Source organism: Halichondria panicea, chromosome 3 (genome assembly GCF_963675165.1).
Source record: "Halichondria panicea chromosome 3, odHalPani1.1, whole genome shotgun sequence".
Lineage (NCBI taxonomy): Eukaryota > Metazoa > Porifera > Demospongiae > Suberitida > Halichondriidae > Halichondria > Halichondria panicea.
The window spans coordinates 2,479,447-2,493,359 of NC_087379.1; the positions used below are offsets into that span (position 1 = coordinate 2,479,447).

At 39.9% G+C, this 13,913-nt stretch overlaps 3 protein-coding genes across 3 annotated transcripts in view; 2 read left to right on the forward strand and 1 right to left on the reverse strand.

Moving 5' to 3' along the window:
- Positions 1-13,913, forward strand: part of LOC135334403 (uncharacterized) — a 130,826-nt gene that overhangs the window by 80,870 nt on the left and 36,043 nt on the right. The window lies entirely within an intron of this gene.
- Positions 27-2,014, forward strand: LOC135334396 (uncharacterized). The gene has a single exon (XM_064529553.1). It carries the CDS (start codon positions 88-90, stop codon positions 1,906-1,908), a length of 1,821 nt encoding a protein of 606 aa, XP_064385623.1. The 5' UTR covers positions 27-87; the 3' UTR covers positions 1,909-2,014.
- Positions 4,199-13,857, reverse strand: LOC135334383 (receptor-type tyrosine-protein phosphatase alpha-like). Its single transcript, XM_064529535.1, has 21 exons — positions 13,674-13,857; positions 13,247-13,570; positions 12,814-13,137; positions 12,325-12,744; positions 12,023-12,125; positions 11,477-11,670; positions 10,459-10,886; positions 9,980-10,070; positions 9,839-9,918; positions 9,623-9,659; positions 9,218-9,432; positions 8,774-8,943; positions 8,402-8,537; positions 8,066-8,215; positions 7,825-7,918; positions 7,686-7,756; positions 7,359-7,493; positions 6,832-6,975; positions 6,406-6,557; positions 5,853-5,988; positions 4,199-4,395 (listed from the first exon to the last, which is right to left on the reverse strand). The coding sequence occupies exons 1-21, from the start codon at positions 13,774-13,776 to the stop codon at positions 4,321-4,323; spliced, it is 3,582 nt and encodes a 1,193-aa protein (XP_064385605.1). The 5' UTR covers positions 13,777-13,857; the 3' UTR covers positions 4,199-4,320.

Genomic DNA, 13,913 nt, shown 5'->3' on the forward strand with positions numbered 1-13,913 from the left:
TACAAACTATATAATAAGCCTGGAGGTGGTAATCACTTTTGCAAGCTGAGATATTTCTTCTGGTTGATTCTGGTACAGAATAGCAGTATGGATGAAACTAAGCTCTATCTGTACGAATGGGACTTTATAGACCCCCCAATAAAAGATCATGTCTGTGGACACTGCAAGCAAGTATATAGGAAGCCTATGATGATCGAATGCTGTGGAAGTACTTTTTGCGCCTCTTGTATAATGGACGAGGATCCTTATAGTGGTAATATCCAATATATGTGCCCAAATTGCAACGAAAAGAATGTTGCTGCTATTCTTAATAGAAAAAAATGGAACAAAATACTTGAGCTGGGTATTAAGTGCCCTTTTACTAGCCGTGGTTGCTTGTGGACTGGGGAACTAAAAGCAAGAGCTGCTCATGTTGATACTCTTAGCGGTAGTTGCGAATGCATTACTTCTACTTGCCCGAATGGATGTGAAGAAATATTAGAGAAGAAAGAAAGAACTGAGCACCTGAGCTATTTCTGTCCCAAACGGCTCGTTGTCTGTAGTTACTGCAGCAAACACGATAAACAAGAATTCATCAATGGAGAGCATAAGAATAACTGCCCCGAGTTCCCAATTGATTGTCCCAAAAACTGTGGAGCGAATGCTATCAAACGAATGAATTTAGAAGATCACCTGGTTGAGTGTTCATTGCATGAAATCGAATGTGACTTTAGTTACGCAGGTTGCTCTAAATTAATTATGAGGAAAGATTTGGTAGAGCATCACCAAAATAATTGGCAAATGCACTTCGCCTTTCTGATCAAATTTTTCGAAGAAATGCTACAAAAAAAGGAATTGCAGCTGCACGAATTAATTGCAGAAAAAGATGAGCAACTCCAGAAAATGGTTAAGCAACATAGCCAACAATTGCAGGAAAAGGATGAAGCATTGCAAAAGTTAATTGTGATGAGAGACGAAGAGATTCAAAAACAAGTGAAAGAGCAAGAAACAAAGGTAGATCAGCGGCTAGAGAAATTGACAAAAGATTTTGAATCTAAATATGATGAACTTAAAACTAATTTAAGTAGGCTTTACCATTTACCTTCCGCAATTTCAACAGACGTACATGAACGAAAATTAGAAATGACAGAAATAATTCATAGAGGTAAAAATAAGACCGAAATTTGGAGAGGAAAGTACAACGGCACTGAAATTGCAATCAAGAAACCTGTATCAGGTGCTTCTCCATCCGAAATACTTATGGAGATACATATCTTGAAGAAACTCATGCATTCCAACCTCGTGACGATGGTGGATTCGATAACAACAGGTGAACCTGTGTACATGATCTTGGAATACATGTCAAATGGAAACTTAGAGAACTACCTACGAAACAATAATACCTTGCTGCTACATCAACAAATATCTATTGGAAAGCAACTTGCACATGGACTTGAGTATCTTCAGGAAAATCTCTGCATTCATCGACGCATTAGAGTAGATAACGTTTTAGTTGGAGAAAATTTGAGATGCAAAATAAATGATTTGAGTTCAGCCGTGGTTCTGCATAAATATAATGAAGAATATGCGGTCGAAAAATCCACTAAACTACGCATTAAATGGTGTGCTCCAGAAGTTCTTAAAGACAAGCGATTCTGTCTTAAATCTGATGTGTGGGCTTATGGTATACTTTTATGGCAGCTCATTGCAGATGGCGAAGAACCTTATTCTGAGCTAACAGTTGTTCGAGCACAACAACACATATGCACAGGTACCCTCATGTCACGCCCACAAAACTGCTTGGTAAACTTTTACACGCTTATGCTGGATTGCTGGAAACTAGATCCTTGGGCGAGGCCAACATTTGAAGCTTTGTCTGATTTACTTGATCATGTCAAAGATGCACACAAATACACAGATATAAAGTGATCTATATATGCATGCTTTCTTTAAGTTTGCACGTATGCACAATACGTCAATCTCAACCTTTTGACACCCATTATTTTTGTTGACAGTTTTACAGATATTCATTGCATCCACAAGTTATATATATACACACTTGCTATATGCATGGTAAAATTATAATACATAACTTGGTTGGGAGCTTATCAGTGAATTTGCCAGTTGGGAGTCCCTGTACCTATTGCTCAGCGCTAAAATTTTATCAGCAGCTTACTTGCAAGAAAATTGTGCTTTATCAAGGATTGTTCACAGTGTACTATGCTTGCATGCACACATGCATGCCAGTGTAAATTGTGGGGCTCACTACGACGAGATTGCATTATGCATGTCATGCATATAACTGTCTGTGACTTTAACCAGAGTTTGTATGGGGGTGCCGTTTATCTCAAGAGTGAAAGTTTTCACTTGATATACTATCAAGATGTAGTTGCTATAAGCATGGATTTATAAGTTATCTAGGTGTTGATAATTATCAATTAAGGTGTTGATATAATTAGCATGATTGTTTATTATTATCATAATTATCTGGGTGTTGATAAGCATGGATTAATATATCTAGGTGTTGATATGTATATCTATAAGCATGGATTTATATATCAAGGTGTTGATATGTATATCTAAGCATGGATTTATATATCAAGGTGTTGATATGTATATCTATAAGCATGGATTTATATATCAAGGTGTTGATATGTATATCTAAGCATGGGTTTACATATCTAGGTGTTGATATAATTATAATTTAATATTTAAAATCCGCATGCTTAGATAATTTTCATCCATGTTTATTTTAGAAATAAACACTTGATACGTAAATACACTTGATACGTAAATACACTTGATATATATATATACAGTAGAACCTCGATTATCCGGACACCTTGGTTCCAGAAGCAGGCCGGATAAGTGAATATGCCGGATAATCGAATAGATAAACCACGCCTTGATCCACCCACTTTATTGATGAACAGCAGTGCCGCATGATTGTCTGCACATGCGCAAAAGAAAAGCAGGCATGTCTCCATGGTAACAGCTGCAACGCGCATGCGCATTTGAGGGACACGCCCATTTTCTGAATTATGTAATCTGATTAAAAAGAAAACTGCCAAGCCGGATAATCGAGGTTCCGGATAATCGAGGGCCGGATAATCGAGGTTCTACTGTACATGACATAAAAATTAGATCAATACCTTATTAAATATGCATGCATGGTCAGATGGTCAGATTTATAGACCTGCAATTTATGCTTAGGAGCAATTTAAGGTATAACCAATAATAGATGTCCTTTAATTAATTGACAGGAAATGCTATTATAATATTATTGCCCTTTGCAGCTCACTTGGAAGTTTGGGGTAAACAGCAAAAAACCGGTTGAGATAAGTGTAACAGTTTTCATAAATAAACCACTATTGAAGGGACAAAGTTTTTAAATTTTGGAACAGAAGATTCTATAAACCAGTTAATGTGAATAATTATAATTATAGATCTAGCAGTATTCAGCATAAACTACTAGTTGGGTTTGGGTAACCAGGAAAAACTAATCCTTATCAAGAGGAGTTAAGTGGCGTATTATGTGGTAGAGAATTGGAGACTGGTTCAGCATCAGGCTGTTTCTCAGTGACAGCCAAAATAGCTAGATCGCTTTACACGACCATGCAGGGATGCAGTGTATGTCATTAGCTTGAGCCCATACTTTCCCACAAACATGACGAATATCTAGTCCATGGGATTACTTTCAGAAAATCCCGGTATGTACCTCAGTGAATTCAGGAAACTCATTGGGGTAATACTACTGAGCTACATCAAATAGCGTGAAAAACTACAACAACAAAACCAGGTCTATAGAATCTTCTGTTCCAAAATTTAAACTTTGTCTCTTGCTCTATAGTATTGTGGTTTACTTATGTAAACTATCTCAAGTGGTTTTTTGCTATTAATTTTGACCCAAACTTCCAAGTGAGCTGCAAAGGGCAGTATACACTCCTGGGCGTATACATGTACCATCAACATGTACACAATTCAATAAGCTCCTCTTCCACAACACAGTCTATGATTATTAACACTAAAATACTTTTTGAACATGCCCCAATGCATTTAGCGCTGGGGTACTTGTAATGTTATATGTTAGCTAGAATTATAGGAAATAGTTGACTTTCTTCATGCATGCGCATATGCTGTGGAATTTCAAAGATGCTCTATTATTTAGGTTAACACTATAATTATTACTATATGATTTGCGGTCAGTGGCATAATTGCATCATAACGTACTATCAGTAATGTAAATTTATATGAGTGCATGGGTGACTGTAACAATAATAATAGCAGCATGTAATGCGTTCTTAAGTAAACAGAGAATGTTTAACTGAGTTTGTTATTTGTTCACTTGAAGTTTGAGTAGAGTGTGAATGAGCTGAGATAAAGAGATATGAGGTCGTACACACAGCAGTACTGCTCCTGAGGGGGTGCAGAGAGCATTATTGAGAGAGAGAGAGAGAGAGAGAGAGAGAGAGAGAGAGAGAGAGAGAGAGAGAGAGAGAGAGAGAGAGAGAGAGAGAGAGAGAGAGAGAGTGATAAACAATATCATAAGATGAAAGCACCGCGAGTGCTGATGCTCTCAGTGGATGTGTCAAAACTATACCGGCATAACATAAAGCTATAATTATATAAGCTATATTGCTAATAATTATTTTACTGCATGCAAGCTAATCCGTAATTACATGCTAAAATGGATGCCAAAAGTACAAAGTCTAGAAGCTAAAATTAATGGCTGCTGAATCAGTATAGAGCCTTGCAGCTCTCTTCTCACTCTTGCAGCTACCAATAGCTAGCGTCCTAGTGCAGAACTAACTACTAAGTAGGGTAGCAACATTCGGTAAACAAGTTTGGCTATGTGCTCTTCTGAAAAGGCTGCAATAATATTCCAAGTATAAGCAAAACTAGGAATAACTCGAGAATGAAGCATTATTTTACAAATTCACGAATTATAATCCAAGAAAACATGACTATAGAAGCCTAGAAACTCTTATATACTTACACTTTATTGATCCTTGAGCAGCTGTAGCAGTCTACACACACAGACACAGGCACAAACACACTGTACCCCGTATACCTCGCTTGCGCATGCGCACTGAGGCATAAAAATACAATAAGCACATATTTATTTATCCACATTGATGTGGCAATCATTCGTTTGTTGCAATGATAATTGAAAGACTGAATCCTTAATTAATTATACATTTTGAAAACTATACAGATGAAGCTCTGAGATAAGCTAACTTTGTGGTGGGTTGATAAAGGAACAGCATGGGACACATAATTATGATATGATATGATGCTGCATAAGTGGTGTAGGGCAGGTTCATTGACGCTTGTCTATATAACCTCTAGGGCAAACCAAATGTGGCTGTACGCTGTACATTAATAAGCAGGTGGTGGCCTACACTTGAACACATGCTATGAAGGCTTTGGGACTGATATAGAGGTTGGCCTGCGGCCATTATTCGATGTACTCACGCCCAAACACAATGAATTAGTACCGTGTTATATGGGTTATGTTGATGATCAAAACGTGTAGGGGAGGAATTGCTTTGAGTAGCTATACATGCCAATTTTGGAAGATTAGATCATATCACTCCACTAATCATAAGCATCTAATAATTGGTGTAATGATGATTGTAGTACCGTATATAGCGGGTTATTTTCGTATAGTGGAAGTTTTTGTATTGAAGAGCATATCATACGAAAATTAAAACTAAGAAATTATTCTACCGCAATAGATTTAACGCCACTATCCTGAGCTGTACGAATATTTAAAATACGAAACTTAAAATGGGTGGTCTGTATGAAAATTTGCACCAACGAAAATTACCCGCTATACAGTATATTGCATACATGAGTTTTTTATCACGTACCACAGTTTGTATGGCTCCCGGTTTTTGTAGCCTGAGGGCTTTGACGGTCTGGAACACATCGACAACGCTCTCACATTTGCAAGAGTCAATGCAGTTGAGCAGGGCACAGAACACGGCACACCTGCCCACGGTGTTGCTATGGGTAGAACAGGTGTGGACTAAACACCAGTACAGAATTACCACACGCACACATAATTATGATGTGGGCATTGAGAGCTTTATAACAAACAAGGTCCTAATCAGATGAAGTCTAACTAATTATTTGCCGACAAAATTAAAACAGCATAAACTTCTTACGTAGGCGCCACGTTAAAATGTCACCCATAATTAGTAGATACAGCATGAGACCGAGTGTTTTGCATAAAACAAGAGGAATCTCTATAATTATGATTATGTGTTTTATGCCCCTTACCAAATCGTGTAATAACAAAAATAACACGAAAGGGACTGTATGACTTTTTCACGCTTGCAACCTAATATAGCACCATTTTTTAGTGAGCATAATAATTTTCAAGTTATCGACTCGTTATTACGGTAATTTAAATCTCCGAACCTTCCATGCACGATAATGGGTTTGTCTCCCGTTCTCCTCTGAGCTATCATTAGTTTATCCAGCACTTTCATGAGGGCCACCGGGTTGATACACACTCCATCCTGGCTCCAACCCGCCATTTGGAACTGGATCACTTTCCGCAAATCTTCACCCTTGGAGGGGAATAGATGTTAATAGAGGAAAGTAAAATCACAGTATTTATACTTAAACTTTATCGAGCAAATCATTATTGGCAGGAGGGCGCATAAAAACGTACACATGTCATACCGTATAGCCGGTAATTTCACGAATGCCTACTTCAGTGTAAACAGCAACCAACGAAAACGAATATTGCTCAACCATGATTTTTTTGCCTCCCCCCGAATATAACCCGCTATACGTACGGTAGGTAGGTACATACAAGCTATGTGGTGATCGGGGCGATACCTTGGGGTTGGTGATTCCAAACGTCCTCACTAGGAAGCCTTCCTGCCTCTTTCTCTCCAGAGTAAAGACGGTGTGTGCTCCATGCTTCTCCCCATTAATGGCAGCCTTGGCCTGACTGTCTGGCCAATAGCGATAGCAGCACTCCTAGAGCAGTACAGTGTTGGGAAGAATGGAGTAGCTTTTGTAAGACATGACCCTTTATCAAATCCGCGTCGTGACTATTCTTAGCATTTTTATTGGTGCTCCTTTACCAGTGCAACAGGTAAAGGGTCATGCAAAACAAATACTGTAATCGGCTCACATGCAAAAGCTACAAATATGGCAGTGGAATGGATTGGGATTGCTACCTTCATGGCAGGCATGTGAGTTTTTTGGGGCTTTTACAAAGTCTATGGCACAGATCAGCATCTAGTAGTACTAAGTAGTAGTTAGGGATCTGTGGTCTGTTTGTGGTGAATCTCGCTACAGAAACGAATGCTATATCTAAAAGAACTATCATTTAAATTCAATGCTTAAGAATGTTTTACCTCCTCCATCTCGTCTAGACCTGAGAGCATGACAATCACTGCACAGTCTCTCTCATAGACCATCCTCCAGAAATCTTCAGTAGTGTTCTCCATCGGAGCTTGTGCTATGATGAATGCATTCTTCTGCTTGTAACCCTACGGTAGGTAAATACGCTATTTCACGTCCTTTTGTTAATTGTTCATTGAATATGTATGTATAAGCTAACAAAACCACCTGCATGGTATTTATCCTCTTGTAAAAGGCTTGCATGTTTATAGGGGAGTTAGCAATACAAATGTGTGATAACAACACTTTTAGTTTAGGCAATGGTAATTTCAACGACTTACATTGACATAAGAAGCATGAATATATGTTTTGTCCATGTTCTGAGCCTGCAACCACACTCTGCTTCTGTCAGCTATACAGAGAGTATAACCATGGTTAATTACGATAATACATTAAATCTGTATAGTAAGATTCTCTCACGGGGTAAGAACTCATTGCTCCGATTCTTGTCAGTACACCTCAGGGATACCGTGCGAGGCAGGTCTCTAGACTGGGGACTCACTTTCTCCAGTGTCTGTATGTTGAGGAAAGAGTGAGGGCAAAGGAGTCATGTTGGTGAGTGGCACTCAGTATAAGCTATGCTGTAGACAACTTCATTCATGTTGTGTCTCTAGTTGCCACTTTCACTTTACTGTACCATTAGAATTACGCCAAGCCTTACCTCAAATTGCTTTTCATATCCAGTGAGACTAGTCTCCCCGTTCTTGTTGGACATCTTAGTTACTGCCTTCTTGAAGCCTGGGGCTGGTATTTGTGTTTCTCCACATGTGATGCTCTCAAGCACAGCATCGTGAATGAATGCATACTGCTCCTGTGTATGTTAAATAAGAAAACCATAATTATAGCTAGGAAGGTGGAGCTAAAGAAAACACAGTGTATTTTGCTCAAGAAGCTCAGGTCTAAGTGTAACGAGTGTTGGGTACAATTAAGTCACAGTTGTTGGTTGCTTGCTGGACTCATTGCATCATCTGCATGCTTCTATAGATACTATACTTACTGGTGTCTGCACCATCTTCATTCTCTGTGATCTGATCTTGCACACAATGCCAGCAATGTCTATGACATTCTCACGAGCTGCCTGTGACAATGCAATGTCTATTGTCATCAGTGTGCCTGTCCTCCCTACACCAGCACTGTATAGGAAGCACAGTGTAACAACTCTGACACAAACACCCAATCTTTCTTATAGCATTGAATTTGTTCTTTTTACACTTGCCTAACGAACTAAATATGATTTCCCTCAGATTTCCCTAGTATCATGGCTTAGAAAATAGTTTCTAAACAAGGATGCTAAGTGCGTACACACTACACAGTAATATAGTTACTGATTTATTAATTGTGTATACTAATAGCTTGTTATTCTCTCTACCTGCAGTGTACAAGGATGGATCCCTTTGTTGGCTTATGCATACTCTTCACCCGGTGGAGATAGGCCAGCAATGGCCCGGGATACTCCGGTATCCCATGGTCTGGCCATGAGAGGAACTGGTAATGAGTGATCTTGCGAATGTTGCGGGCACTCTCAACATGCTCTAAGGTCTGTGTTGTGGTTTGGGTGTGGGGTGGGATGATGTCATTTGCGTACTACTTAACATTGTGTATTCAATTCTGTTTAAACTGTCTTCATTGAACAAGTTATACTGGTTAAAGTAGGTGTACGTACGTATACATTACGTGCTTACGCCACCTACAAACTCTATGGCTACAAATTGTTGTGTCTAGCTACCCACATGTCAGACTGATGCAGTGTGCACACATGACTTACTGTTAGTGTATGTTTTGATTAAGCCAATTGTAAACAACACTCACTCACCAACAGTTGGAAAGTCCTTATAGTATAGTCAGCAAAGACTTGTGTCTCCACTAGAGTGATCATGAATGGACCGTATTCAGCACTCCCTGTGTCTGGCCAGTACTGCTCACACATCTTATGTCGTCCCTCCGTTAGGCTGGTAACCATGGCAATGGTCTGCACCTTTTCCTGCCAGATCATCCTCCAGAAGTCGACAATTGTCGAGGGAAGGGGACCTTCAGAGAACAAGGACGGGTGAGTGGAACAGTGCATACACACGTTAAGATCCTATAGTACTGTAGTATGAGATATCTCGGTAATGCCAATTCTTATACACAGTATTGATTTTAAGCTGCCCACGGGAGATTTCATTTTTATACGTGTATCTTTGGTGCAATGTTCTGTACATGCACTCAGATAGCTTACCTTGTGCTGCTATGTATCTTTTTGGCTTGACGTATCCCTGCATGTGTATTCAAACAGAGAAGTGTGTTACTATACCATGCACTAATAGTGCATGAAACCTGTGTATTGTGGTGTAAGCACCAAAGCCTTCACTACAGGTGTAAGTTATGTTAGTAATCTTTACTCTACCATGTTACACCATGCAAGAGTAAGCTCTATTTCATCGTAGCAACTTACGTCTACGTAAGAGGCATTGATGTAGTTATACTGACACTCTGAGTGGTTGATAGGCTCCAAGAGTAGGCGATTCCTGTCATCTGTTGGATTATAGTCACAACTTTTGTTCAAGGCACTGTTAATAATATAAGAATGGCTTACAAGGAGTGATGTTTTTGTAGCGGTTCTTGAACCGGTTCTCCCCTGTCCTGCCCACTGAAGTCTGTTCATCCTCCTCCCCTGACAGCAGGGACTATGATATAGGTATACATGCAGTGCGTGGTGAATGCAGAATTGTCATGCCTATCGCTATCCTCAATAGAGAGGTTGTAAATAGTTGGAATCCAGCCTTATTTGTTTATAAGTTCTTAAAATGACAGTATCCATAATTATAGGTATAGTACGATCATGCATTTATAGGAAATTTGAATGTCACAATTTTTAGGGCCAATAATATTATACTGTCCTTTTGTAAATATTGATCAGTACTCGGCCTTTATCAGAGGTATATACCACTTATCTCATACTGTATAATGTAATACAATAGACGACATGTTGAAGAGTGGAATGCACTGACAATAATTGTTAGTAACAGTTGTCGTTACGAGCCAGTGAATATCAGATTAGTATTTGACACTAACCTGGAACTCAGCAGTGAATCCTTTGTTGTTGAAGGTGTGGCAATGGGATACGTGCTCTCCAAACCTCTCCTTCTTGACCATATGGCTCTCTAGCTTGGTTCCATTCCTCTTTCTCCTATCCACAGTCGAAGTATCCACCTCCTCCTCTACATACACTGTAAGCTTCGTGCATCCCTCCACACTGCCCAGAGAATTGCTTACAATGAAGTCGTAAATCCCTGCATGCTTCCTATTGGCTTCTTTTATGAAGATAGTACCATCGTTCAAAATTTCTCTGCCATTGAGTGAGTTTGTGTCCAGTCTCATGCCGTCATAGAACCAATCAATACTTGGTTTGGGGAATCCCGTGAACTCCACCTTCAGTGATACCTCCTCCCCCTCTCCAATATGCACGTATCTCTTGAAGTCCTTTATCTTGGGCTCTGAAGCTAGGTGCATGCATGTGTGTATGTGTGTGTTTGTGTTAATGTGAATTCTCTGTGCTGTGTTTGGTACTAAATCTCACTTGATCATATAGTAGCTACAATTCCCGGTAATTATACAATTGTGTAATGTGCTTGAAGCCGATACAAATTATGATGTTACAGTAGCTCCTTGGGATCTAAATTAGCTGCACTCGATTTTACAAAGCCTTTTAAACTCTAATTTAATTGAGAACTTTGCTACAGTTTGTAGAGCGTTACGGTATGGTTGCTTGAAGTGGAACACTTGTTGTGTAAGCTGCCACCTTTTTAATCAAAACGGTGGTGTACGCCTTGTGCTAATTGTAATAGTTCAAAGTTTTTAGAGTCACAATAGCCAAAGTTAATATGGTTAGCAATGTGGGTGGCAACAGCTTTAAGCCCAAACTGTTTACATCCTAGTGGCATCATAATTATGCACTGCTGACCTTGCACTATATAGTTTATTAGCCCTATCTATATAGCTGGCAAATCGCTAAATGCTTTATATCAACACCACACTAGTTTTAATGCTCTTTATAATTATATAGCTCAATTTTTCTGCATGTATTTCTCACCTTTGATCTCGTCATATATGTTCTTGTCTGACTTCTTGAGTGTGTCCTTGTTTGAGCCCCGAGACTGAGACTGTGTCTGCAGCAGCTGACTGTCCCTCTTCACCTCCAGGAACATATCGTTGACGGTAATAGGGCCACTGATGCTCAGTCTTTTGTTGCGTGCCCTCCACTCCTTCCACGTTGTCCGGTGTCTCCTACAGTAGGAATATATATATTTTGTGTTAGGACTCTGTCAAAATGCAATTTTGTTTGTTGTATCATCTTGTTGCTTGTTATACAGTAGAATCTTGTGCATTTTGCGACTAATATCAACTGATCACATTTCTCTTTTGCAGAGAATGACAGGAATTGCCTGCTTTTGGTTGTTTAGTCGAAGGTTTAATGCACTAGATTTTGTGTAGACCGTCCTTATATAGAGCGGCATATTACAGTGTTCCTTATTCAGAGGTTCCAATATTAATAGTATATGATTGCGTTCTACATATTTCCAAAAAGAGTTTTGTGTCTTACGATGTTATTAATTTTAGCTCTGTTAGTTAGCCTCACCATAGCATCCATCCCAGTATGATGCCCGATAGTATCAGCAGCACCAGAATGATGATCACCATCACTCCTACTACAGCACCCACGACTATCGGTTGAACTCGGTCTGTGCATGGGGGAGGGAGTGGAAGCATCACCAGGTGGTCGTGTCTATGGTATTCGTGTGTGTTTAACTGTTCTATATAATTATATGGTGCATGGACAGTTTTGAAGCTTCAACTGTTTTAGTTATTACCACACATTGACTATAGAGGAATATATTAACCTAAAGCTGAGTTCTATAACACCTGCAAAGTACTCCTCACCTATTGTTACCATTCCTTCCTCAGTACCTATGAATTCAGAATCGGTTGTCGTGCCATCACTAAGTTCTTCTTCACTTGTAACTCCAGGTGTGGTATTAGGCCTGTCTGTTAGGGGTCTTGTAGTGGGAGTAGCTCGTCTTGTGGTAGTTGTAATGGGCCTGCTAGTGGTTGTTGTAGTGATAGGGGGTGCCATTGTGGTTGGACGCATTGTTGTTGGCTGTGTAGATGGTGTGGTGGTGGTGGTGGTGGTGGTGGTGGTGACAGGTGGTTGAGTGGGAGGCTGTGTAGTTGGTGGAGGCGGTGTAGTAGGTGGAAGGGTGGTTGGCGGTGGAGGTGATGTAGTGGGTGGAAAGGTAGTTGGTGGTGGAGATGGTGTAGTGGGTGGGAGTGTGGTGGGTGGATCTGTTGTAGGTATTGGATCTGTATAATAGATGAAAACAACAAAATTAATTGCTAGGTATAAATAATTCCTTTGTTCGATCGACTCACTTAAAGTGGCTGGTATAAATTCGATAGCATTTGACTGAGGCCCAAATTCAGTTCCTATGGCAGCCACTCTAAACTGATAACGCTGACTCAAATCTGGAATATGGATTTTGCCATTCATCAGTGTTTGGCTGCTCCTGATTATTCTTTCTATTACTAAAATCACAATAGTCCTCTGGTTCACAACATTATAATAAACACCGTACAAGGTGATTGGAGAGTTCTGTTGTGCACATTCGACCTCATCCCACGTCAGGACCACTACACCGCTGTCTAGATACGCTTGCACGTTGGGGGGAGGTACTGCTGGTGGCAGAGACGAATTACCTGGAAATAGTAGTAAGTTATACTGTTGATGATGACGACCCGAAATATGACGGATATATATATAATGTAAAATATACACTTATTGTTGATTTTAGGGACATGTTTTCACCTCCAATGTATATCTCATTTGAAGACTGAGATCGTCCTTTTCCACCAGCTGCAAGTTCCATGACAGCTTTGACACGCACGTTACATGGCAACCCCTCGATAACCATCTCTGTTACTGTGGTATCATCCAGACACTCGTTGCTGATGACGATGTCACCATCGCTGTTCTCAAACCTGACACACACTACTTGAATGCAACCTGGGTCAGTGAGCCTCCAAGTTACCATGGCTGCTCCTAATGGACTTCCTGGGACACTCTGAAATTGAGCTTGAACTTCAGTGGAGAACACGTTTGGGTTGTTTTCAATGTAGTCTCCTAGGTTTTCTGAAGAAAAGCCATAGGTTGTACATTACTATTGGACTCACTCATTTTAATACATAATTTATTATAGTGTCATAGTCTGATGAAATGACTTTAATCTCCGCACCTTGAGATATTTGACAGGTGACCTGGCCCTTGATGGGTAGTACAAAGACAGCTGAAGAGCACAGGAACACTAGTAGCCACAAGTAGCTAATGAAGGGTAACATGGCTTTACTAATTCTAATACTCAGTTCTTCTCACTGGATGCTTTGTATCTTTATTGTATAGCCTGTGAACTGAAGACTAAAGCAGATGGTGCATCATGCAATGTGACTACCTGTAAGACCCAACAAGCCCCCTCCCC